We start from the raw sequence: 27,435 nt of genomic DNA on the forward strand, positions 1-27,435 counted from the left end.
CAACCGGCAGGAGGATGCCCTTTTTCTAATCCCCACCTTACTCTTCCCCAAGGCCAGGCCACCCACACTGCCGAAGCCCTACTGCTGCTGAGGGAGGCAGGTTCCAGCCCTTCCCCACAGCCAAGCCAAGCCAAGCCAAGCCAAGCCAAGCCAAGCCAAGCCAAGCCGGTGCATGGAGCTTTCAATCTGGGCGGCAAGGAAGGGAGCAGCCGAAAGCATAAGATCAAGCAATTTAAGTGGGCGGGCTGAGAACAAAACCTCACACGTGCCCACAGCTCAGAGACAAAAAAGAATGCAGGCAAGGCAGAAAGGACCAAATTGAGGGGGATGACCAGTAATTATTACTGAGAGCATGAGGGTATTTTCTAGGAGACTTGATTTTAAAAATTCTGGTCAAAGCAGCATTAGCAGAGAAAGCAATACTACATCCCTTTTTTGTTTTAAAATTAACATAAGTGCAGAAAAAGAACACATATTTAGTTAGAGGCATGAATGTGACAATTTTTTTATTTCAAAATCTCAAATTTTGACCAGCATAGCACCACTGACATAGGTGCCCTGATGGAACTTTATGATTTTATCACCAGAAATGATTATGCCAGGCTATAATTAAGGCTAATCAATCAAAATCCAGGTACCCAATACCAGTTATAATTCAGGTAGAAACTGTGGATCCTAGAACCCCTGGGACTGGTTTTCCAGGGAATCTCTGAATTACCTGTTAAGCACTACAGCCTGTGTGAGGACATTGGCCTGCAAGCTTGCTTCTCTCACATAGAGACCGATTGACTAAGAGGTAGATGAGCAATTCCAGATTCCATCTAGCAGAGGAAGGCAGGGCTCCAGCCTGTGTACCGGAGACAGGCCCCAAAGCAAAGTCCATTTAAGCCTGAGATGAGGTGAGGCGGAAGCCTCCTGTCACCACCTCCTCAAGATGGAAGAGAAGGAGGGCTGCCACTGCTCTCCCCGGGGTCGCTGGTTCCTCTCCCCAGGCCAGGCCGGGCCTCTTGTTGTCCATACTGACCCACCTGCCTCCTGCGGTTAATCTCACAAGCACTGGTCCCCATGTTGTGTAAAGGGGTGGCTATAGAGCCTCCTCATTCAAGTCAGGACACAACTGCTAACAATGAGCCGCATACACACCTGAATTTCACAGGTGACACCACGTCCTCCAGTGGTCTCTTTCCCACATCAGCTGGAAAAGAGGAACCTCAGTTTTCCTTTCCTCCCTGGGAATCTGTTCACAGGAGATGCTAAACCAGCTATGAACATTATGAGTTTATCCAAAGACAGGTGCATAACTGAACACATTAGATTGAGAGGAAAAAAGGCTAATTTTTGTTTTAGGCTACACATACTTAGCTTTTAAACAGAAGAACTGAAGGATTTCTCTCAGTTATCCACAATAGTTGGTGTCTTAAAAAGCTGTATAAAAAATGAACACATGTTCATGCATGATTTAAACTGAGCTCATGAGCCCTACAGAGACACAGTAACTTGTGCTGCCTCCCAGGAAGCACACAGCCAGTGCTCAGCCTGGCACAGGTGCCACAGCAGCCCCAAAAGCACGGGGTCAGAAGACTACAGAGTGCTGGGGAAGTGAGGCAGTGGGACCCACAGAGGCCCCGGACAGTGACCCAAATGTCTCCCAACAGTCTCAGATGCTACCTGGTGACTTCTATGTTCTGGGCTATCCAACCCTCTTATAAAGTCTGGAAAGTAACCGTGAGCATTGCTATGTTTGGGTTTCAGACATTCAGGATTGGGCTGGAACAACAGCAAAAGTTCACATTCTATACTTTAAAACTACAGTATGTAACAGTAATTACACCTGCGGTTTGGGGTTAGTTTCTAACTGAAAATAGCAATCTAGGCCTGGAATGAAGCCATATAGGGCATGAGAGTGTGAAGAAGCGAAGCAGAGAATAGGCGTGTCATTGGGTGAGATATATAAGGCTGGACTGGCCCCGAAATCTAGATGGAGCAAAGCGTAAATGCGCTATGAAAGATCCCAAAAAACAGGTCTCCGCGTCATCAGAACAAAGACAAACACTAGCTCTTTTCTGACTTCCAAACATGGGATTGTAACATATGTATACAAGTTGGTTAAAATACTGCTAAAACAGCACACACAGAAACAACACCTTGTCACTCCCTATAAGTACATACTCCATTTACAACTTTGTTTTTAAAACCAGAATAATTGTTAAAACATCTATTCAACAGTGATGTTTTTTAAAGTATATACACCTAATAGCCCAGGGAATGCTCACTCTGGACCCAGTGTCAGCACCATCAAAGTGCAGTGTCTTTGACTGCAAATCAGACAAAAATAAAAAATACAGTACTTTCCAAGGCCGAGGACTAGCTCATGATAGGCTTTAGAGCATTTGTGGCCAATAGGCGTGTTGTCCTCAAGGGCCTGTTAGACGGGCACAAAGTTGCCACTGGTTACACATAAGTGACTTTTGTGTCACTGTACAGGTATATAATATCCCCATCAGAGGATATAAGAAATTTAGTTAAATGCTTCACAGAGTTTTACAAAAATTGCTAAAAAAGTTTTTGCACTTCAATTTTCATTTTTTACATGTGCCACTTTTAACAACATCAATTATAAACGAATTCCTAACTGTATTACTCAACCCAAAGGAAGAACTTGGTTTGGAGGACTGCATCTCTCTGAAAGCGTGCATTTCACTCAGAAATGCAGCAGCACTAACACTACACATATCAGTTCTCCACTGAGTCATCGAAATTTGCAAGAGCCATTGGGCAGCCTGAAGCCTTAAACCCAGGGGCATTAGCCCTCAACCAAAGACATTTTAGTTTTGGTCCTACAAGTGGCATCAGCATTATCTCAAGAGTTAGAGCAAAGTGCTAGGAAGACTGCTGCTCTGCCAGCGCAGGCACGTAGTCTTAGAATGTTTATACAGGTGGCTGGACTGACTGAACCTCTTGCCACACTTCAGGCAGGCATAGGGTTTTTCACCTGTGTGAACACGGATGTGCTTCTTGCAATCTGTCAAGGTCAGAAAAGTCTTGCAGCAGATTTTACAGGCATACTTGCGAGCTCCCTCTACAACCAAGACATTGTGCTCTGATAAGGCCTTCTTGCACTTTGACAGAACATCAGCAGATGCCCTGGTCAACTGTGGAGGGCCAGGCTGGGAAGGATGCCCATTTTCAAATGATGACGTGGCCCCATTCATCATCAGCTGGGAACTGGCAGAGTTTTCTGGGATCTGTGAGCTCCTCACAGAAGTTACAATTGGCATTTTGGGAGCTATACGACGGTAGTATGGAAAGTTATTGGCCTTTCCTCTTGAGGAACCCATCATTACCCTGGAGAAGGAAGAGTGGAGGCCCAAACCAGATCTTGAAAAATCCATCCCAAACTGGTCTCCTTGATAGCCTGATGTCTGCACACATGGCAGGCCCATGGCTTCCTGCATAGGCCTAACGAAGTGGGAGTCTGCAGGCTCACTGAATGGGTTTTCCACGTGAGAGCCAGGGGCCGAGGAGGGCCCACCCGCAGGCCCAGCCTCTGGACTCAACAAGTAAGGGGCCTCACACTCCAGCCTGCAGTCACTAGTGGTGTTTGGGATATTATCGTCATTGCTCTGATTTGCACTGAAGTTACTTCCTCTGCTCTTGTTAAGAAAATTTGAAATGCTAAAAGTGGACTTATGATCTAAGTTGTTTGTGACTTCCAAAATATGGATGTCACCTACCCTGTCAGTACTAGACTGGGGATCTGAAAAACTCCGATCACTGCTTTCAGGGCTGAGGTCTATCTTCTCAGCACTGACCACAACTCCTTCCACTTCCACAGACTCGCTGCCTTCTGCTTGTGAGGTCACATCGCTCACTTCATCCTGAGGCTCAGGAGAGCTCAAGGGCTCAGATTTAACGACTACTCTCATGTGCTCCTTCTCACCAAGGCCAACCTCAGGATTTTCACACTGAAAACCACTTTTCTCAGTTGCAGCTTCCTGCTCAAAACTAGTCTCAACCTGAGTTGCACGAGAGGCCATGGACAGCTGCGCCATGTTGCTGACACTGTTGTCAGACTGGCTAGGCACCTGGGGATCCTCTTGAGCACCAAAAGACTGGTCAAACATGATGGCACTGTCTTCCTGGTTGTCAGTCATTCCGTCAGCCTTAGGGTTGTCCACAATTTTCAGAGAATCTGGTGAGAAGAATTCCTCTCGAGAATGAACCCCTGAAGGCCCGTTCTCTGGCGTAACATTGGAAATGGCAGACTCATCCATGGCGGGTCGGAGGCGCTGTCTGGCCCGTTCCTCTGCAGACTGCTTGCGCTTATGAAGGCGTCTCATGGGGAAGGGCGTCCGCTGGTCCAGGTTACTGCGCATCGATGAACTCATGGGGGCTGGCTGCTCCTCACCACTCTGGCTGGAATTGAGGGCTGAGCTCACAATGCTTAGTCCCAGCTGCTGCAGCATAAAGAAGCGCTGCATGCGGGCACTCTGTTCCTGAACGCGCTCACTGGGGGGAGACATGGGCAGCGTCCTTGTCGTTAAGTAATGTTTACATGCCTTAACAACCGAGTTCAAATGCAGGTGAGAGGCTGCCAATAAGACATCCATAACATTGCTCTCCCCCAGCATGAGGGTGGAGGTGTACATCATGTCAATCAGTGCGGCAAAGGCTTCCGCTGTCACTACCTCACTATCCAGTTGGATCATGTTGATGGTCTGATCTCCCTCTGCCACTGAGAACAGGGCTCGGAAATGCGTGCTGCAGGCTGCCAGTACAGAGCGGTGGGCTTTAAAATGTCTGTTCCCCACTACAATGACACAATCACAGAGCTGGCCATGAAGTCTTTGGTAGTTCAGTTGCTGGAAGATCTGTTCAAAGTGTCCAGGAAAATCCATGATCCTATGGGAAAAGAAAGTGTTAAGACTTAGAAAAGCTTAAGACAAAGCCACAGCACAGAAGGTGTGATGAAAAGAGAGGCGTGGATGGCCAAGCTTGGATCTTTAAAAACTTGTGATGTTTTTGATAATGGGCAGGCAGACTAAAACCCGTTAAACGAGGAGCAAATGCTGATTCAGCTACAGCCCTGGAAGCATGCACACATGTGGGAACAGCTACTGGTTGTTAATAGGTTCCCCTTCACTCTTCATATGACCCACTTTTAACACTTAGGGCCCATGTTAGGAAAGACCAGTGTGTGCATGACCGAATATCAATCCTCACAGAAGTTAATTTGAGTTCTGCATTCCCTAAGGACAATTAATTAATTCCAGTCTTTTAGTAACCTTAAATAAGTGAAAAGGGTAAATCAGTATTAGTGGGGAAGATTCCTAGTTATAGATGGTAGTAGATTGCACACATGTGTTTACATCCCCACCACACACTCATTTCTGAAATTCCATTAAAAATACACCAAAGTTTTTGGTTTTGTTGTTTTAAAGGTATAAACTCACAAGGAAAAAAAGTATCAATAGCATTTTGGAAGCTGGTGAACAGATAAATGAATGATGGCTAGCTGACCTATCATACCCAGAAAGCTAAATCCTAGACTGGCAGTGGATAAAACATTCTGACTTAGATATAAGCTTCCTACCCACAGAAAGGCTCAAGAACTGGTTGCCAAGATGCCAGGGGAAGTGGAATGGAGGTGCTACTAAGACAGGAGGACTGGGTGTAAATCTATTCAATAAAAACAAACAATCCAATGGAAGCTCTGTGCTTGCGGCACAGAAAAGGTAAATCTATAGAAACAAAGACTGCGTGTTATCTGGGGTTGGGAGTGGGATCACAAAAGGACTGCAAAGGTGAAGAGGGAATTTTGGGGGGGGCATGATGGAAATGTTCTAAAATTGAATTGTGGTGATGACTGTACAACCCATAACTTTCTAAAAATATCTGAATTGTACACTTAGAACAAGGAATTTTATGGTATGTACATTATACCTCAATTAAAAAATAATGGGGAAAGAAAAACAAGAGATAAACAATCCAGATGGGGGGGCAGGGCATAAGAAACTAACTTTCCAAATAAATAAATGGCATTTCAACCCAACACAACGATTTATTTATTTATTTATTAAAAGAAAAAGATTTTTTTTTTTTAAATCCTCACCCAAGGACATTTTTTTCATTACTTTTTTGGGGGGGAGGGGGTTGGAAAAAATACATTGATTGCTTGCCTTTTCATACACACTCCAACCAGGGACCGAACCCACAACCTGCGTATGTGCTCCGACTGGGAATCGAACCTGCTACCTTTTGGTACACTGGACAACGCTCCAACCAACTGAGCCACAGCAGCCTGGGCTGTAGCACACCAATTTAAGAGGATGATACTCTGTTCAATGCATTTCTTCTTCAACAAGCAGCAGAAATATGATTATCTAAGGAAAAACAGCCTCCTTGTATTTTGAAATGTCAGCTATCTTGAGTTTAAAAAGAAACTATCATTCTTTTCTACAAAAACTCATTCACTCCACCTCTTAATTTTCAATCCCTACTTTTTATAGAAAAGGCATAAATAGCAAAAAGCACCATTTTGAGGACAATTCCCAAGGCCTAGAGACCTTCTAGAAGAGACTTCTAAGGTAGCTAAGCATGACCCCAACAAAGGCACAGGTTGATATTATACCAGGAGATAGGTGAACTGTCCATACAATCATTTAACTTCCCATTTGCCTGAAGACCGTCAGCCCTACACTAGATGCCCTAACATGACCCTGGAGATCAACTCAAATTCTTCAAACACTCAACTCCGGCTCTTCTCAAAACACTTTAGGGATGCCTGGAATGTCCTGCTATGCCTTGTAGTCAGGCCATCTTCAGGGCAGTACAAAGGCAAAGGCTTCCTTTTCTCTTTAAGGGGCTCTGGAAGTTGTGAAACTAACATGGTGACAGTAGAGATGATCAAAACCTAGAGGAACACTCATTCTTATGTTAGTAATAGTGCAATTTTCCATTTAGAGATACTTCAAACTAATTTCTCCTTAACAGCAATATTCTTTCATTTCAATATCATTTAATCAGTCAATTTATGATCATTTGGTTTAGCAATGGAAATCAAATACACCAGAGCAAAGCTAATCTTAGCCATAAAACTGACTAATTGGATTATTTGACTGTCCTTTCCAATATCAAGAGTGTCAGAAAGCACCTCAGTATAAGTCAGAGTCCTTAACTGAATACAGTACAGTCTACTCAACTGATTTTAGGAGAAGGAGGTTATGATTAAAGAATGTCAGGAAGCTCACAAAACCTCCAGGTGGATGGGAGAGCTATACTTGAAAACATCCCAGAACATCCAACCACATTCTGAAACCATTCTAGAAAACTCATTACTGCCACTGCCACCCAGTCTACCACCTGCAGCTTTGCACGGATCTTGATCTGGATTAGCTGCTCAGAAAAGTAGTTGTCATTGTACCTTCTAGACCAACACTGTCCAATGGAACTCTTTACAGTGATGGAAATCATCAGCATTGTTGCTACTGCAACTGAGAAACTGAACTTTTAATTTTACTTAATTTTAATTAATTTAAATGGCTACCACATTGGAGAATAGTTCTAAATGCTCAATATTGTTCCATATTGCTCACATTTACATCCGAACCTCAAGTACACATAACCAAGGGAACATAGTTCTTATTACCTGCACTGTAACTATGACTCTACCTTGGGAAGGTGGGCTCACAACTTACAGGCTATCCAAATGTAAAGGAGGAGGTGTTTAAAAGATTCTGGGCAGCTAAAATGACAAATGTCCACTACAACATCTTTCTGACAATTAGAGCCCCTCTACAAGCATGGAATGCAGACTTTAGAAATGCATAATCATACTGGGTAACAGGTGATCATCTAGAAGCAAACAAAAACAACCGAAGGCCAGAAGAACTGGTGTTACAGTACAGATGTGCAGGCATGGCAGACATCTTCAACTAGCATTTACTGAGCCCTGACTCCTCCTCCATGGGCTATGATAAGAAGCTAGGGTAAAAATTTAAAAGCTCTAAGTAATTTAAAACTGAGAAAATTATAAAATATATACTTGTTAATTCACTTTAAAATAATAATAATTACATGTTAATGTAAACAACTTTTATAAAAATTTTATTTTCCCCTCAAACTGAGAAGAGTGGCACTGTTTTACATTTTTGCATTAACAAAAGACATCTGGATTCTCATATTTGCTTGTACATTCAGGCTTTTGCAATATCATATATCACATGGCCTCTGGAAATCTCCACTGTACACTCATGGAAGAATGAGGATGAAAAAAAAAAAAAGAGAGACTTCCAGCCAAGATGGAGCTGTAGATACAGACATGCCGTGTCTCCCTCCACAACTAAGAAGGAATACAACCACCTCAAAACTAGAGACAACCAGAATTTCCAGAAAATCAAAGTGTACGAAGTCCAGCAAACAAAGATATAAAGAAGAAATAATCATCCATACAGGTAGGAGGGGTGAAGCCAAGGCAGAGAGGACACTGTGTGGTAGCAGCAGCGGCAGGCCCGCGGAGAGTGCAGTCACACGTTTTAAAAAGTCAGGAGGGACACCTGGGGAGCGTTCCCAGCACCTCACCAGACTGCGCAGCTCACTGTCCCAGCACCAGGGAAAATCAAGCCTCATTGCTTTTGACTATGCAAACCAGTGGGGGTTGGGACGGAGGCAGAAACTGCTGGTCTCAGCAGAGTCCGCTTGTTTAAAGGGCCCCCATGGACCTAGAACATCCACAGACCCACCCAATCTGGGAAGGACAGCCAGGGCAGCAGCTAGAGGGGTGCCAGTCCGGTGCGAAAGTGGGAGAAGTGCCTGGAAAAGGGGCGAGTGCTGGGCAAGTGGCATTGTTCCATCTCAGACCCCTTCCCTGCATACAGCACCACAACGTGGTGAAACAGGTCGCCCTGTACTGACAAATCCCTAAGGCTCCACCCCTTACAACATACCAGGAGCGACAGCTCTTCCTGGGACACGGAAGCAAACAAACACAGGAGACTTCCAGCCAAGATGGAGGCCTGGACTGACAGGCTCGTCTCCCTCCACAACTAAGAAGGTCTACAACTACTGCATAACCAGAAATAACCAGAAGTTCCAGAAAACAAATGGAAGTCCAACGTATGAAGTTATAAAGACGTGGTGGTCGTCCGGACAGGTAGGAGGGGTGAAGCCAGGGAGGAGTTCAAGCTGCGCTGTCCGCGGCAGCAGCGGCGACAGGAAGGACAGCGGTAAGCACAGACACCTGTATTTAGGGGGAGGCGAGAAGTGCCTGGGTAGCACCCCCGGCTGCAGACCAGACCCGTCAGCTTGCAATTCCAAAGCAGGGCAGGCAGACCTCCATTGCCTTGGACTGTGAGGCCTGGAGGGGGTGAGGATGAAGGAGGAGGCTCCCGGTCTCTCAGCAGAGAGTGACCGGCAGGAATCCATCTTGGACCCCCACCTCTGCAGAAAACACCACAGCGTGGAGACGGGTTGCCCGGTTGTGATGAGTGCACAGGGCTCCACCCCCTACAACATAGGAGGTGTGGCAGCCCTGCCCTGGAAGCAAAGGTAAACACAAAACTGTCAGGATGGCACAGATCATGATAGAGATCCCAATCAAGCAGCTGACAAGACAGCAAATATCTAATCTAACGGCTCAGCAGAGAGGAAATCTTTCCGAGGCACAGTTCAGAGCCTTGGTTATAAGAATGCTTATAGACCTAACAGCAGATCTTAAACAAGACGGGGAAGGAATGAAGGCTAGCCCTGCTGAAACAAACAAAAACACATACAAAACTAGTGGTGAGAGAGAGAAAACCAAGGATCAAATCAACAAATTGGAACACTGGGAAGAAACAGTCAACCAGTGCAGAAAGAGGAAACGAGAAGTGAGGAAAATGAGGAAAGGCTCAGAAACCTATCGGACAGCTATAAGTGGGCCAACATCCAAATCATAGGGCTGCAAAAGGGTGAAGAACTAGAAATTGAAAAATTATGTGAAAAAATAATGAAGCAGAACTTCCCTAACCTGGGGAAAGAAATAGACTTTACAGGTCCAGGAAGCACAGAGTTCCGAAAGAACTGGACCCAGGAAGAACCACACCAAGACACATTATAATCAAAATGTCAAAAATTAAGGATAAAGAGAGAATCTTAAAAGCAGCAAGAGAGAAGAAGAGAATTACATACAAAGGGGTCCCAATAAGACTCTCAGCTGATTTCTCAAAAGAAACTCTGCAGGCAAGAAGGGACTGGCAGGAAATATTCAAAGTAATGAAAAGCAAAAACCTACAACCACGATTACTCTATCCAGCGAAGCTGTCATTCAGAATAGAAGGGCAGAGAAAGTGCTTCCAGGACAAAGTAAAACTGAAGGAGTTCATCAGATCCAAACCACTGTTATATGAGATGTTAAAGGGACTTGTTTAGGAGAAGGGGGATCAAAACTATGAACATTAAAATGAAAACTATATCACAACAACCAATGACAGAAGCTAGAGAAATGAAACAAAAGCAAACTAAGTAGGCAACAAGAGTGGGGGAAGAATCATAGGTATGGGGAACATTATGGGGGGAGGTCAGTGGGGAGGGGGAAGGGGGGAAAAGGGAGGGAGATGGTACAGGAATCAAGAAGCATAGTAGGAGGGAGTGGAGTAGACAGGAAGATGTTGAGAAGAACTATATGCATAACCATGGGCATTGACTAACGGGGGGACAACTGGAGGGAGGAGGGTCTCTGGGTAGAGGGGAAAAAAGGGAAAAGAAATTGGGACAACTGTAATAGCATAATAAAGCACATTAAAATAAATAAATAAATAAATAAATAAAATTTAAAAAGCAAGTCTCTGTATTATTATGAAAATTGTTTTGACCTCACAGATCCCTTGAAAAAGTGTCAGGGGCTCCTTTGGGTCCTTGGATTGTACTTTGAGAACTGCTAATCTAATGAAAATTCTAACTATACTGCAAAGATGGAGGCAGGGAGTGTGCATTGAAATGCACAGACCAAAACTAGTAGAATTATAAGGACATATTAACAAATTCATTAAAAAAACAAAACAAAATTCTTATCTCTAACGAAGGAGAAGTCAACATATAACACCTAACTAAAAAATTAAGTAGCTCCAAGCATACCACTTCCAATAGGTATACAAATATCAAACCCCACTGAGCCAAACCAGGCTCAGTGGGTTGAGCGTCGGCCTGCGAGCTAAGTGTCGCTGGTTCGATCTTCCAGTCAGGGCACATCAGAGAAGGAAAACTCTGACTCCAAAAAACCTCCGCTGCCTTGCGGCATACCTCTTCAGGGGAAAGGCTAAGGGAGTAAACCCCGACAGAAAATCCGGAGCCGGAGTCCCTAAGGCGGTTTGACGTTGTAGTCAACACCGGCAACTCCTGCGGCGCACCTGAAGCCAAGCTGTATTGACTCCGTCTTTCCCTTGGACCCTTCAGCTGCGAAGAGGGGGGGGGTCTGCTGCATGGGCAACAGCAGACCCTCCATATCACCCTGCCCAGGCTCTGTAGCTTCAGCTTCACTGGAGAGGACACTCCAGCGTCATCGCAAGATGTCGATTTAACACGGGAGGAGACAGATACCGTGTCACTCCCGAGTCGGACTGCACAGCCATTCTCGGCGGTGCAGATAGACTCTTAAGAAGCTACACCATTGTCTCTCGAGACGGACGGCTGCCGACGACGACAAATATCAAAAGAATTAGCTAAGAGTTGAAAGCGGTAGCCTTGGGGAAGAGAAAATGGAAAGCAGAGAGGTGAAAGTCTGATGTTTGTCTTAACAAATCTTGTGGAACTATTTGATTCTGTAAGTAATCTTTACTTAACAAACTACATATACTTTTGGTAGAATGTTTTAAAAAGCTAAAAAGAAGAGAGCCAGAATAGACCATAACCAAACACACACACCAAGTTAGAAAAAGTTGCCAAATAATTACTCCCCAATCCCTGAAAAAGTATTGCTACCAAAGAGTTTTGTAGAAAATATCTACTAAAGTGCTGATGCTGGAAATCAAGGTTCCTAAACCGAGGCATGCCCTCATGCCTCTCGGTCCAGGTGCTCTATGACCCGAGTTCGCAAGCTGGACTCACTGGCAACGACAGTCTTTGACTGATCAGGCCTCAGGGTTTCAAGACATCCCGTGACTTAAAAGGAATCTTGCTTAGTACTCCATCTTCCCTGATGTTGACAAGGAAACCAAACAAAGCCGAGCACAGGTAGTGCTGGTAGTGCTTAACCTCCCATGCTTTCTGTTAATGTTTAAGGAACAGTGTGGCCGTTCCCATAGTCTTAAAAAAAAGGATGATTGAATTCCTGTTTTTTGTTTTTGATAGGAATCATTCTTTATAGTTTATATATTAACCTCCTTTTGTTGTAATCCCAAGTAAGTAATTGTATATTGTAATCAATATTGGAATGTGCCTGTGAGCTCATTCCTTACCCTCCCTATTGATTTCTATACTTGTAAAACTCAATAAAAGGAGAGGTCTTTGCACCGCTCACTGCTGACCTGCCAGAGCGTGCGACAGCCCTCCAACCGACTCATTCTCCTTGCTGGAATTACTTCCGCGCCCTTGACCACATTTAATACAACAAAGTGCTGTGGAAAAGATAATTCCTATGTTATTTAAACCATTTTAGGAGTGGAAGTGCTCAATGATCCAATATTTAAGTAAACAGTCATTATATCACATGCCAGACAATGCAATTAAATACAGTATTACTGACCATAACTTCTGAATGGATCAGTAAGGAAGAATTATGCAGAGAAGGGCAATCCCCTGCTGTGAGTGCACTAATAGACTTTTAAAGAGAAGCTTTTTAATATCCAATAACACATGCATAACTCAATTAAGGTAAAAGTGCAGCCATGAGTTAAACCAAATGAGAAATGCAGTTGATACACTAGCATTTTTAAACGTATGTTTTGGCCACCCCAAAGTGCCACAGTTGACATTCCAAGAATGAACTGGAAATAGCAGGGCATTACTATGATGCCTCAAAGTGATTCTAAAGACCGTGAATATGAAGGTTTAGATTCATACCATCTTGGGTAAGGCTTCCCAGAAGCAGACCTTGAGAGAACGATTCAAGTGCAAGGGCTTTATCAAGGAGGTGCTCCCAGGAGAAGCTGGGAGTGGGAAGCATGAGAGGAAAACAGCAGCAGCCAAGCAAGGGTGTGATTTGGGGCAAAATCCCAGCCTTAGCCTGGTCTAGCGTGGAGCTCTAGATATCAATGAGTTTAAGTCACCTCAAGGCAAAGGAACTGGTCTTTTGTAACCCTGCATTAGTCAGTCAACAGCTAAGAGCCTCTCCAGGGGGATGGAAACTGCCCGGCACCTCCAGCTCTCTGGGCCCACGCATACAGTGAAGCCAGTTACTCAGAGACCTAGTCCTCATAAGTCACAGAGCAAGCCATTAGAAGCAAAAGCATCCAGAAGCTGCTCAACGGGTGCACAGAGCCGGTAAAAGAGATTAAGGGGATCTGGTTAGAGCCCAGACAGTATCTGCTACTCACACTTGGTGATACTAAAGAATAAAGTTGTGTAACCATATAAACAAACAGATGCTACTGTCTGTTAGGAAAGGACATTTTTATATATATACTTTATACATTGTATTCCCAATCCCCCATTGCTGTCCCCAAATTAAGTTAATGAGAAATCTCAATTCAGTTCTTTGATTCTAAGATACCACTTAGCATTAAGAGGCTCCACGTAGTAAACACTGTTTTAACAAAAAGTCATTAATAAAATAATATATCACTACATACTTTCTCCATTGAGCTTTCTCACATAACCAAAGAAATCTAATTAATCTGGGCATTAAAATACAGATCGCTGTGGCTATAATGGTCTGTCAGGTAAGGCTTGATACTTGGAGCCAAGAGAACCCAACTCTGGCTTACTCGAGCTAAAGACATCTGAGAAAGCAAAGACTTGGGATGCTGAAGATAACCAGACAGCAGTCAAAGGAACTTTGAAGGGTCAGGAAGCAAAATCCAAAGTCACACTGGTATAGCAAGAAGAGTTTCCTTCAGCTACTTCCTCTGCAATAAATGGCCTCCAACAGTTCCCTCAGTACGGACATCACATGCTCAAGATTCAAAGTTCCAGGGAGAGCTCCTACATACTAAGCTTAGGAGAGCACCCACCCCCACTCCTGATTGTGCTGGGAAAGCAGAGAGGAAGGGTTTTTCTTTCTGTTCTTACTCACGTAGTAGAAGGCTAGTTGCTTTTTATCCAGCTAACAAGATGATACTTAAAGGGGGGTGCAGTCAAGATAATTCATGAACAGGACATCAGAGTGCTATTAGGAAGGGAGGAAAGTCTCAGAATATCTAAATAAAGATCAAAGCCCATGTATGAAAGATTTCCTCGTAGGGAAGTCCCTCAAACCCTCACACACTCTTCTGTTTTAAACAAATAAAACTCAAGTTTTTCTAATTTCCTAACTGATTGAAGATGAGCAATTGCAAGTCTAAAATAAGGGGAAGAGAGGGCTGCAGGCTGACAGATGCAAAACCAGACAGCTGACCCACTAAGGAAGAAGAGATCTCCACAGCCCTGGAAGGTGCTGTGTACTTGGTATATAAATTCATTCACCCAGTGTTTTAAAGTGCTTACTTTATTCAAGGTTAAGTGCTGTGGAACAGAAATTTATATGGCATCGTTCTGTCACTGATGCTTAGTAGAAAAAAGACAAACACAAGTAACCATATTACAAAGTAGGAAGCATCACATGCCACGTAAGTGATAAAGTGTGCATGGTAGCTCAGAGAAGACAAAGGTATTTACAGTTTCATGGTGGCATTGACAACACAGCTAGGTACTGGTTTAGGATAAAATGGGATATAAAAGATATTCTAGACAGAGGTAAAGGTGGGGAGAGGTAAAGGTGGGGGAAGCTGCGTACCCATTCTGGCTGGAAAACAGGTAAGGGTAGGAAGGTAGGTATTGGATAGTGAATGCTCATAACTCAGCAAGTTAATTATTACAGCAAGTCATCAGAAAAGTTAGCTACGAGGCAGATAATTTTGAACTAAATGTTATCATCACTTTTCAGATAACTTGTAAAAACTATTTCAAGTTTAAGCAATTATCAGTCAGGGTTCTTGGTTGTAGGAACAGAAACTGATTCTAACTAACTTCATTGAAAAGTAATTTCCTAAAAAGTCATTGGTTTGTTTACAGAATTGATGGGAAGGCTGCACACCTGAGCTTGAACTGGGCAGTAGGAACAATCCAGACACGGTCACTATTACAAGAATGCTGACTACAGGGGATCTAATCTCCCCTTGCTTTCATTATTGTTATTCAGTCTTATTTATTTTTTTTAAGATTTCATTTACTGACAGAGAAACAAGATGGCGGAGGAGTAAGTGGAAGCTACACTAACCTCCTCCCAGAACTAGTCTGGATTTACAATGTAATTTTGGAGAAACCATCTGGAATAACCAACCGAACACCAGCTGGAGAGAAGTCTTATAACCACGGAGAGACAGAAAAGGCCGCTACATCACAACGTGACCGGTAGGGAGTGCGGAGACGGGGAAGGGCTGGCGTCACACGGGTAGCAGCTGAAGGGACTGAGAAACAGCTCAGCAGCCGGGGGTTCCCCCTGAGAAGGGCAGGGTCTAAACCCCCAGCTGAGCTTCCCAGCCTACAGCAACAGAGTGGAAAGTCAAACAGTATCCAGCTGAGAAAAGCGAAAAGCCACAGGGTTTCTTGCTAGCCGGAGAGAAACAGCTGGAGAAAAAGAGCTCTTAAGCGGATCACATACGAAAATATTTTGCCCCCACTTACCCTGGGCTCGAGCAGAGAGAGGGCGGAGAGGACTGGGGACGCTTGGGGAGAGTTTGGTGTGGTGGCTTTGAGGGGAGAGCTGGGGAAGTGGCCGGCCAGGTCCCAGTGCTGACTCATCCCCACACTGCAGGCAGACCATTCCCGGCCAAGTGGCGTCAGCCTGAGGGGAAGCAAAGGTCCTGCCTACAGGAATTAAGCTGCCACACCCACGGTCCTTAAGCCTGACGGTGGATTGAGCGTCGGCCTGCGAGCTAAGTGTCGCTGGTTCGATCTTCCAGTCAGGGCACATCAGAGAAGGAAAACTCTGACTCCAAAAAACCTCCGCTGCCTTGCGGCATACCTCTTCAGGGGAAAGGCTAAGGGAGTAAACCCCGACAGAAAATCCGGAGCCGGAGTCCCTAAGGCGGTTTGACGTTGTAGTCAACACCGGCAACTCCTGCGGCGCACCTGAAGCCAAGCTGTATTGACTCCGTCTTTCCCTTGGACCCTTCAGCTGCGAAGAGGGGGGGGGTCTGCTGCATGGGCAACAGCAGACCCTCCATATCACCCTGCCCAGGCTCTGTAGCTTCAGCTTCACTGGAGAGGACACTCCAGCGTCATCGCAAGATGTCGATTTAACACGGGAGGAGACAGATACCGTGTCACTCCCGAGTCGGACTGCACAGCCATTCTCGGCGGTGCAGATAGACTCTTAAGAAGCTACACCATCGTCTCTCGAGACGGACGGCTGCCGACGACGACGACGAATCACAGATTGAATAGATTAACAACTAAAGAAGCCAGACAAAGGCAGTAGATCCCTGGAAGTCTCCAACAGGCTGCCTAGGCCCAGACTGGTACAGGATCTGACGCCACCAGGGGCAGATCCAGGAAGTGCAGATCATTCTAAGAAGCACCAACAAACAATAAGAGTCACAAAAATGGGGAGAAAGAGAAACAACCCCCCATCAAAAGGAAAGGTAGAATCCCCAGAAAGAGTGCTAAATGAAATAGAGGGGAGCAAACTATCAGATATGGAATTGAAAGCACGGATTATGGAGAAGCTCAATGAGCTCAGCGGAAACTACAAAGAACTCCAGAAAAACTACAGTGAACTCCAGAAGAACTATAAGGAACTTACTGAGAATTACACCAGCATGAAAAAGGACATGGAAGCTATCAATAAGAGCCAGGAGGAAATGAAGAATATGATCTCTGACTTGAAGAACACAGTAGAAGGAATTAAAAGCAGGCTAGAGGAAGCAGAAGATCGGATCAGCGAGCTGGAGGACAACTTAGACAAAAACTCCCAGACAGTGCAACAAAATGAAAAAAGACTGAACAAGACAGAAGAGGTTCTAAGACAGCTGCAGGATAACATGAAACATAATAATATCTGTATCATAGGAATTCCAGAAGGAGAAGAAGAAGAGCAAGGGATAGAAAACCTCTTTGAAAAACTAATAACAGAAAACTTCCCTAACATGAGGAGAGAAAGAGTCACGCAAGTCAAGGAAGCACAAAGGGTCCCAAAGAAGATGAACCCCAACAGGCCCACTTCAAGACACATCATAATTAAAATGGCAACAATCAAAGACAAAGAGAGAATCCTAAAAGCAGCAAGAGAGAAACAGCTAATAACATACAAGGGAGCTCCAATAAGGCTATCATCAGATTTCTCAGCAGAAACACTACAAGCCAGAAGGGAATGGCAAAAAATATTCCAAGCAATGAAAAACAAAGGCCTACAACCAAGAATACTGTACCCAGTAAGGCTCTCATTCAAAATGGAAGGTGAAATAAGGAGTTTCCAAGACAAAAGAAGGCTAAAAGAATACATCTCCACCAAACCAGCATTGCAAGAGATGCTAAAGAGTCTGCTTTAAGAAGATGAAGAAACAGAGAGAGACAGAGAGGAACACGAGTACAAAGGAGGAAAATGACAATGAATAAGTACTGAAAGAAAGAAGAAACTTCTACCATTTGCAACAACATGGTTGGAACTAGAGAGAATTATGCTTAGCGAAATAAGCCAGGCAACGAAAGAAAAATACCTTATGCTATCACCTATTATGGGAAACTAATGAACAACACAAACAAATGAGCAAAATTGAACCAGAGGTATGTAAACAAGGAATAAACTAACAGTAACAAAGGGGGAGATGGGAGGGAGAGAAGGGGGTAAGAAGGGGAAGGGTCTAGTCAAAGAACATGTATAAACGACCCATGGACATGGACAACTGGGTGGGGACTGAATGTGGGAGAAGGGGGGGCAGGGGGCAGGGAAGCAAGATGGGGAAAAAAGTGGGACAACTGTAATGGAGAAACAAACAAAAATTTTTAGTGGGTGAAAAAATAAAAATATAAAGACTAGAAATGCAAGTTCAGTGAATATTAGAAGGACAAGGATTTTCCTTCACACTGTATATCTTTCTCCCTATCTGATCCCTCCAGAGTTTGGCATTCTAAAGAAGTAATGACATGTTTCTTTGCATAAAACTAATAAGACCAGTTGTTAATAGAGGTTTGTTTTTTTTTTTTAACTAAGACTTTGACTGGAATGTCATGCCTAAAGGAGACATGTCTGGGCTTTGGTTGTTACCAAAAAGCCCCGAGGAACTGGGATTGACTTTCAAAGGTAATAAAAGTTCACGATATAAAAGGCCTGGTACCTTGGATGGATACGCAGCCCATGGCAATCTTACCAGGGAAGGAATGAAGCTTGTTTTTCTGAAAGATGGCTAGATGGGACCTTAAGGCACAATGGAAAACCAGAAGGACTTGGAAAAGACAGGTGTTTACAGGCAAGGCTGAATGCCAGGTATGTGGTTCTGCTTCTGTGCCTTGAAGGGCAGACTGAAGGTCACCCTAAATGTTCCTTGTGTAAGTTCCAGCAAAGCAGAACTAAAGATCATAAGTGATCATTTTCTGCTCTTCATGTGTTTATGCAAATGAACAAGATAAATTAAAAATGGACTTAAGGTAGTCCCTTTAATGACAAGGAGGGTAATCTTAGGGAAAAAAATCGCGATTCAAGGAAAATCACAATGCTCAGTGGTAGACTATAAAGTAGTGCAGCTAACTGTCTTTAAAGTTTCTTTTCATTTAAAATTTGTTTTCATTTGAAAGTTAAACTATGTCTGTGGCATTACCAAAGATGTTTAATTTACAGGCAAGAAGAATGTTAAATGCCTTGCAACTGGATGTCTTTCCGATAAGACAGTCTTATAGATTTAGAGACTTGTATGTGGGTTATGTTACATAAATTAACATGTGTTTTCTGTTTTCAAAGGGCATAAGCCTACGATCTCATTACCTGAGTGATTGTCTGTACGTATAGGCCTCACTTAATCCTGTCTGCATTGCTGCCTCCTGAGATTCAATGGTTTGGCTGAACTAAGTGGCTGGGTTGGTGAAGAATGCGGTGGTCTGTGGGCTTCACTTTAAAACTGGTTTCTCTTTTCTATCCTAATGGCTTGGACAGAAAGAGCCCAGAGGCCTGAGAGGGGGGAAACCCTGTTGCCCCCAGAATACAACAAGGATGCCAGCCTGTTAAACCAAGCATGCCGTTGTCCAGAGACAGCCAACCAACCTGGAGTCTGCACTATCCTTCCCCATGTGGGAAGGCCACCCTCCCCTCCACACCCCCACTCTTATTAGGGATTTCTGGACCCAAGGGTAGGTAGGACAATGACCATGTCCAGCTTGAAGCAGCTAGAGGAGCTTGAGACCTTCGCCCATTGTCCTTTATAAGATTATAAAGGGTCTTAAGTCTGAGAGGGAGGGATTGTTATTTTTTATTGTTAAAATAATTAATCAATTAATTATTTTTAAAAAGAAGAAGAAGAATATATGAAAGGGTGAGGCAGGAGAGCTTGTATGTACGACCCATGGACATGGACTTGGGGGGGGGATTGTTGGGGGAGGGGGGTGCTAGGCGGAGGAGAGCAAAGGGGAAAAAACTGGAACTATTGTAACAAAATAATCAATAAAATATACTTAAAAATATTTCATTTATTTATTTTTAGAGAGAGGGGAAAAGAAGGAGAAAGAAAGGGAGAGAAACATCAATCAGTTGCCTATCACATGCCCCCACCTGGGTACCTGGCCCACAACCCAGGCATGTACCCCAACTGGGAACTGAACCAGTGACCTTTTGGTCTGTAGGCCTGCGCTCAATCCACTGGGCCATACCAGCCAGGGTTTGTTATTTAGTTTTGATTCTTGAGTACATATGTCTTTTTTGATATTAAGTGAGATGAAACTGGAAGTACTCTTGGAGTAATTATGCTGCATATTGAAGTAGGATGTTGTCTCAAGGAAAAAATACTTGTGCAATTTTTGAGTCACAAGCAGAGCTCACTGCTTTTTTCATGGAACACTGTTTTTACTTGAAAGAATGAATGACAAACTATGGTTACTCAGACTTGAATATTTGCCAGACATTTTCTTGGAAACGAATAAAATGAGCTTGTCATTTCAAAGAAAACAACTTACAATATTTCTTGCCTAAGATAAAATCTGAGCTCTCAGGTGAAAATTAGAATTCTGGAAAATCTGTATCTGTCACCATGAGCCTGTTAGCTTCCCAATGCTCTTCTAATGAGATCATTAGTGACATTAATAAAGTGTGGTTTAAAAAAATATTGTACAATAAATGTTTCAATATTTGAAAGATCTGCATAACTTACTGAACCAGCATTTTCAAATGACTAATATTGTAACCATGAGGTTGTTACAAAATAAGGTACAGGTAAAAGCCATTCAAATGCAAGATATAAATTAATGTATTTTAATGTAACAAAACATAAAAAGTTCATTGATACAGTTTCAGATTCTATATTGCAACTAACTTGTCTTCTATTAAACTAGATATTAAAGAGATTTGCAAAAAATGTAAAACTATGCCACTCTGAGCATTCCCAGTGCACTGATGTTGGTTTCAAATACCAATCACTAATCAAAGGAACCAGGGCTCCTTGAAGAAATGGCTGATTCCAGAACTAAGGCAGGAAATGTACAAAATAAACCTGCATAATTTTGCAGTGCCAGAAAGTAAGGAAGTGCTACAAACAAACATGGTAAAGGGAATACATGAAAGAGACATACGACCCAACAGGAGAAAATGCTCTCAAAGGCCAAAGCTGAAACAAAAAGATAAATAAAGTAGTATTAGGTTATAACCCAAAGTGTAAAATAAATATCCATAGGCCCATACTGATATAAATGGTTGTTCAGATAAATAAATGGAAGAGAAGAGACAAATCTGAGAATTCCAAATAATTTATGTAGCTACTCTGTCCTCAAGGAGATGGAGTATACTCCCCACTCCCTAAGTGTGGGCTATGCACAGTGACTTCCTCCCAGAGAACAGCACAGAAAGGGAGGGAAAAGAGTACCTTTACAGTGGAGAAATCTGGCAAACACTATCTCAGCCCAGTGGGCAAGGGCAACATCAGTGGCGGTACGTTGTGTTCAGAGTATGCATGTTAGTAGGCAACATATGTCGGTGTGATGAGAATGGCACCTTCCCTCTGTGGTCTTCCCCATAAAAACCTATAACCCCAGTCTAATCATGAGAAAAACATCAGACAAATCTCAACTGGACAGTCTACAAATAAGTGACCAATACTCAGAACTGTCAGTCACCAAAAACAAAAAAAGTATGAGAAACTTTCATAGCCAAGGGGAGCCTAAGGAGACAAGATGACTAAACATAATGTGGTTTCCTGGATGAGATTTTGGAACAGAAAAAGGACAAGGGGAAAACTAAGGAAACCTGAATAAAGAATGAACTTTAGTTAATAATGTATCAATAATGGTTCATTAATTATAATAAACATACCATACTAATGGTAACACATTAATAACAGGAAAACTGAATGTGGGTCTATGGAAACTCTCTATTCTGTCTTCACAATCTTTCCATAAATCAAAAATTGTTCTAAAAATTAAAGTTTTTTTAAAATCGCCACTCTTTTTACTAAGTATTTGTTTTGGAAAAATAGTTATTTTTCATAAAAATGTGTTATTTATGTTAACATATAATGGGTTTATTCTTTTTAATGAATGAATTCAACTTTCATTTCTAGTATGTTAAATACTGATAGCTATAACTCACAAAAAGGTCTTCAGACTCATCAATAATTTTTAAATGTGTACAGGAATCCTGAAGTCAAGTTTAAAAATCACTGACGTAAATAAGTTTCATATATGGGAAACGCATGTATGTGAAATCTCATTCTTCAAATATATAGAATGAGACTTTAGTATAAAGGCAGCCTCCAATTTATACATATACTGTGTTACTCAAGTTTGTGAAATTAACTGCCTATCATTTTCTCAGCAAGATTACCTTCCAAGATCATCACAAAGTATGCCTTTACCCTGTTACTATGGTAGTAAACTATCAAACCTGTGCAGTGTACCACACATACTATCACACTTCTATTAGCTGGGTGGTGGATGGGATGGAAGGGTTGTGTAGGTACCTTCCATATATTATCTCTTACAGATGACTGTCAAGAGGTAACTGTCACCCCCATGACTAGGGCCAACATCACCCAACAAGCACTGAAAGTGAAGGAGAGAAGTTATAAACCCAGGTCCAAATATGAAACCTCACTTTGCTGTAATGGAAACAAGTCCCCAGTAAGATATGGGCCAGGTGGATAAGAGAATACTCAGGAGAGAACAGTATGTGTGAGCAAAAGCTAGGAATAAGGATTAGGGGATTGAGGGAGTTAGGGAATGAAGCTGAAAAGCAGGCTTAAGGTCATGGATGGGGGTGGGGTGAAGAGTGAAAAGACAGGTATGTAAAAAAAACATCTAATGGAGTAAAAATAAGAACAAGGGTTGTGGAAGAGGCAGCAGGAGGGACTTCTCTTACTCAAATCCTCCCTTAATGCAATGCCACATGCCACCACCACCTACCACACTGCCAAGCCTTCGCCATGGCCAACAGACCGCAGCTGGAAGGTGAGGAGAATGCAGGATGAGTTCTGCCTTCTCCTCCCCAGTGTGGCCTTCCAGAGTCTGGTGCAGAACAATAATCAGGGATCAGGGCTTTGGGGAAAAGGGGAGGGTGGCAAAATACATTCTGGCAGCAGACTCACCGTCATACAGAGAAAATCAGTCTGCCCAGCTCTGTCAGAGTTGGTCTCTCAGGGTGGTGGCCCACCAGCAGAGTGCTGTCTGAAAGATGGGCATGCCCAAGACGGCCAGTTACACGACTGACTGAAAACACAACATTTAAACTTAAAAATAATTTACGACTAACAGCACTGCTTTATCCTGTTTAGAATTTTGCACTCACACTGTAATTGGCCTAGAAATGTCCTTTTCCTGGGTATTACATTTTCCTAAAATTTAAAATGAATAGCCAGCTAGCTGGTTACCTATATAAAAGAACATCTGTCGCCAGTTAAAGCTCTAAAGATCATACAAACTTCACAAAGCTATAAAAAACCAACTATAAATGGCTTCTTTTTGCTACTTAGAAATCTGAAAGTGTATCTATCTTAAAATCTGTTTAAGAAGTATAAATGTATTTTCCCTCTATTATTTAGAAAATGTTGCCTAACGCCCTCAGTTACACCCCCCTCACCACCTTTTCATCAGTTTGAAAAAAACTTTTATTGCCTTTTAACCATGACAGATGAAGAAATATTTCTTTCTTTCTTTTTAAGATTTCATTTTTTATTTTTAGAAGGAGGGAAAGGGAGGGAGAAAGAGTGAAACATCAATGTGTGGTTGCCTCTTGCAAGCTGCCAGCTGGGGGCCTGGCCTGCAACCCAGGCATGTGCCCTGCTGGGAATCAAACTGGCGACTCTGGTTCGCAGGCTGGCACTCAATCCACTGAGCCACACCAGCCAGGGCTTTTTTTTTTCTTCTTTTTCTTTTTAAGAAACATATTAATGAACAAAACTACTTTATCAAGAAAAAAGCCATGCCAAAGTTTTGAAGGCACTATTATTGATAGTGCCTTTCCAGTAGAAAAAAAAAAAAAAAAGATTTAATTCATTTTTGTACCTACAGTAGTTTATTTTCAAAGTAGTATATTCCTTCACTTCTGAATCACTTATCAAATCAACAGTATTCAGCAAGCAACTGGTACTTTACCAGCTGAACTGCTTTTGACATTCTACTCAAAATAAAGACTACAATGTATGTTACTAAATGTATTGAGATTTTTGTACCATCTGTGGGTTCCTCTCACAACTGAACCCCATAACAGTGGGTTGTCTTCTCCCTGTCCTTCCCCAAAGCCCCTCTGCAGTAGTGACGGAAACAGCTAAACTATTGAAGATCTTGCCTTTTTAGAGGAAGACAGTTGAGTGGATTTTGAATTACAATGGACTAATTAAGATGCAGTGAAAAATCAATTGCACCAATAAATAATACCATGTTTATCAGAAAAGGGGAAGCAATTCACCCTAATCATTTTAGGAAGTTGGAAATAAAGCATTTGTAAACTTGCTATCAAATACGGAAAGTAACAGACTACCAAGTCTAATTTCTAAAAGCAGATTCACCCCCAAACATCCTTCAAAGTTAGTAAAAGAAAAAAAACACTTTGTTAATTCCCATTCATATAAAAAAAAGTATCACTTCCAATAGGATTCCTTTAATAACAAACTTAAAAAATTGTTTTAAATATGTTTATACATTTTCGAGGGGAGGAGAGAAAGACAGAAAAACATCAATGTAAGAGAAAAACATCAATCTGTTGCCTCCCATACGCACCCCAACTAGGGATCAAACCCACCCCCAGCCTTTTGGTGTATGGTTCAATGCTTCAACCATCTGAACCACACAGTCAGGGCAATAACAAACTTTCTTCAGAGTACAAATTTGAAAATTAATTGGTTATAATTACAGTGAATTAATTGGTATAAAAGTCTTTTAAGTGTACCAAATGTCATTAAATCTTAGATGCCAGTGATTATAAGATGCAACATATTTCATGTAATAGGGAAGGAAAAAAAGCTGTCAATTAGGCTATAGCATAATGCTTACTGATTGCACCCTGTCTTCAAGATTAAAATGGGAACAAAAGCGTTTCAGAATCAAGGAAATACTGGAATCCTAAACATATCATTCAAATGTTGGAAGATTAGAAGGAAAATTATCTACAGACAAAATATAATCTTGAATACTAAGAAAGTTATCTATGCCTAGTACATTACAATAAAGTTAGTGTTCCAACACAATTTCTAATGTTTGAACTGCCAGAAAGATAAATCAACTATATATATAAAATACAAGTCACCCCCCTCTCAAGTTGGTCTTGAGATTAAAAGCCACTATTCAGTGATGAAAATGATGAAAACAACTATAAAGAACACTAGTTCACTCAGAAACAGCTAGTCTTTTAGCATGGGAAGTTGACTGCATATTTAGCCAAAAGGTGCTGTGTAGTGTTACATTCCATCCCACCTGCTACACGAACAAATATTGGCTCTACTAGACAACATCCATACTTGAGAAATGTTAAGTGCAGTAAAAAATAAATCATATACTTAAAACTGACGGGTGTGGGGAGTATTTGTTTACAATAAACTTCCCCCTTTTTTTTTTAAGTGGAAAACTAACATGGACTCGGTACCTTGGGTTTTTCTTTTCCCTTCCAAGAAGAAACTGAAGCAGATTCAAGATTCTGTGTCAGTACCACAGCAAGCTTTGTCATATCTGGCTGTACACAAGATATTCTTAAGTCTTACCCACAATGAAGAACTCCATATAATTCATGCTAAGAACTTTAAATACCAAAACATTTATATACATTTTGTATCCAAGTGATTTTTAAAAATTACTTCAACTTCTCATGAGAGTCTTGCAACAAAGCCTCTTTTGAGATTGATGACCCCTAAATTTAGGAAAACACTCAATTAAATTATAAGATGCTTTTCTTCCAAATCTTTCAGAATTTTGTTAGACACCTCTATGAACCAGAAAACAGCTTGCCAGTACCTTCAGCTAACTATACTGTTTTGACACAACTTTTAGGAGAAAACAAGCTGATTTCAGTACAGTTTAAAAAGTTCTGGTTCATTTGTTCAGCAAAATTCAAGGCCACAGAACAAGTTTCCAACCAATTAAGTCTTACCTGGCAGGTCATCAAGCCCGCTGAGGTGGCCAGGCCAGTCTTCCCAAGCTTGCAGAACTCTCCAGAGGCAGTTAAAGCAATAATGGGAGGCCTTTGCTTGGTTTAGGGTTTTTTCTCTAAAATTCTCTTTCTTCTTTCCATATCCCCATCTGATCTCTTCCCCACGCCTCCACACTCCTCCCGTCCAACCCCCCAACACACACCTCTACTCTTTTAGCTTAGGGCCAGCCAACCTCACCAAAGAAATCCTAGGACGTCAGCACATGCAAAACAAGTTCTCTAGAAAATAGAGACACCCAGCCCACCTTTATGATATTACCTAAGGCACAACAGTCATATAAAACTAACAAATTATCAATGATAAAGAAGGCATTTCAACCTCTACAAATCCCAATGCATGTAATATCATCTTTTTACTACAACTGAAAAGTACAGATTGAGGCAAAAGTAGGTTTACTATTGTTCCTATGTAAAATAATACAATAAATAATAATATAGAATAAACTGTGTTTCGCGTACTCACAGTTGTAAAGTTATTTTTGCCTCTGTATATTAACGTACTTTGGAAAAAATTTTGTCCAATTCTTGAACGTGAAACGTTTCTTATTTTTATTCATTCAAATTAACCAGAGTTCGAGCATACTACTTAGTAATCAAGACTTTGCTTTGCCTTTAAATTTTTCCTCCAAATTAGAATTAGTATTCTTTTCAGAAATCAGTTTCTACAGTACCCTCCACTCCGCCAGAATGCAGACTGACAAAAACGACCCTTTTTTGGAAGAAAAAAACAACTAAACTTCAACTCCCCTTTAATTCACTGTCTTATGTATTTATGTACAAATCTACAAGGGGAGAAGGTGGAGCGGCTGTTCTTACACGAAGCCTGGTAGTGGGCATTCAGTAAATGGCTATAAACACTTTAGTCCACTGATAACAAGCTGGGCCATTCCAAAACACCGGCTCCACCCCTCCTGGGTCAGCCGCCAGTTCCCGATTCCACACTGCCTTGGCCTTGCTCTGCTGAAATGAACCCTTGTCGCTCAAGGAGACCCAGGATGAGGGAAAGGGGAGCTGCTCGACCCCATATCGCAGGGTAGCAGATTCTCTAGGCTGTTGGTCCGGAGACCTATCCCACCCCATCCCGGTAACCAACCTCTTCCGCCCGCAGATCCAAGGGGGCAAGAGCCCCCGCCCAAACCCGCAGACGGATAACTCGGGACACGGGGGACGCCTGCGCAGAAGAACACGCCTCCCAGTCTCCTGGCCCCTCCGTTCGGTAGCGTAACAATACCCCTTCAGAAAGACAGGCAGAGTAGGCGAGGGGCACCGGTATGTGTCTTCGCGCTCCCCAGATGCCTTGTCGCGACACTGCTTGAGCTGCTAGCCCGGGGCCCCTGGTGCTCTAGTCTCCGCTGAGCGCCACCAACACTCGCTGACAGGGTCTCCTCACCTGAGCCGGGCTCCGCCCCCCTTCCCGCAGGAAAAGGCAATGACCCTGCTCCGTTGCGACTCGACAGTGTCGGAGGAGGCGGGAACGTCCAAGCTGTAGTCTG

General features: G+C 42.7%; 1 protein-coding gene across 2 annotated transcripts; it reads right to left on the reverse strand.

The window, feature by feature from the left end:
* Positions 1–493: 493 nt before the first annotated feature.
* Positions 494–27,435, reverse strand: ZBTB5 (zinc finger and BTB domain containing 5). Of its 2 annotated transcripts, none has more exons than XM_090274430.1 (2): positions 27,333–27,435; positions 494–4,902 (listed from the first exon to the last, which is right to left on the reverse strand). In XM_090274430.1, the coding sequence occupies exon 2, from the start codon at positions 4,896–4,898 to the stop codon at positions 2,868–2,870; it is 2,031 nt and encodes a 676-aa protein (XP_090130556.1). In that variant the 5' UTR covers positions 4,899–4,902; positions 27,333–27,435; the 3' UTR covers positions 494–2,867. The 2 variants fall into 2 exon arrangements, with proteins under 2 accessions (XP_090130556.1, XP_090130555.1); XM_090274429.1 differs by lacking the exon at positions 27,333–27,435 and adding an exon at positions 27,036–27,259.

Source organism: Furipterus horrens, unplaced genomic scaffold (assembly GCF_987537825.1).
Source record: "Furipterus horrens unplaced genomic scaffold, mFurHor1.1.pri manual_scaffold_4, whole genome shotgun sequence".
Lineage (NCBI taxonomy): Eukaryota > Metazoa > Chordata > Mammalia > Chiroptera > Furipteridae > Furipterus > Furipterus horrens.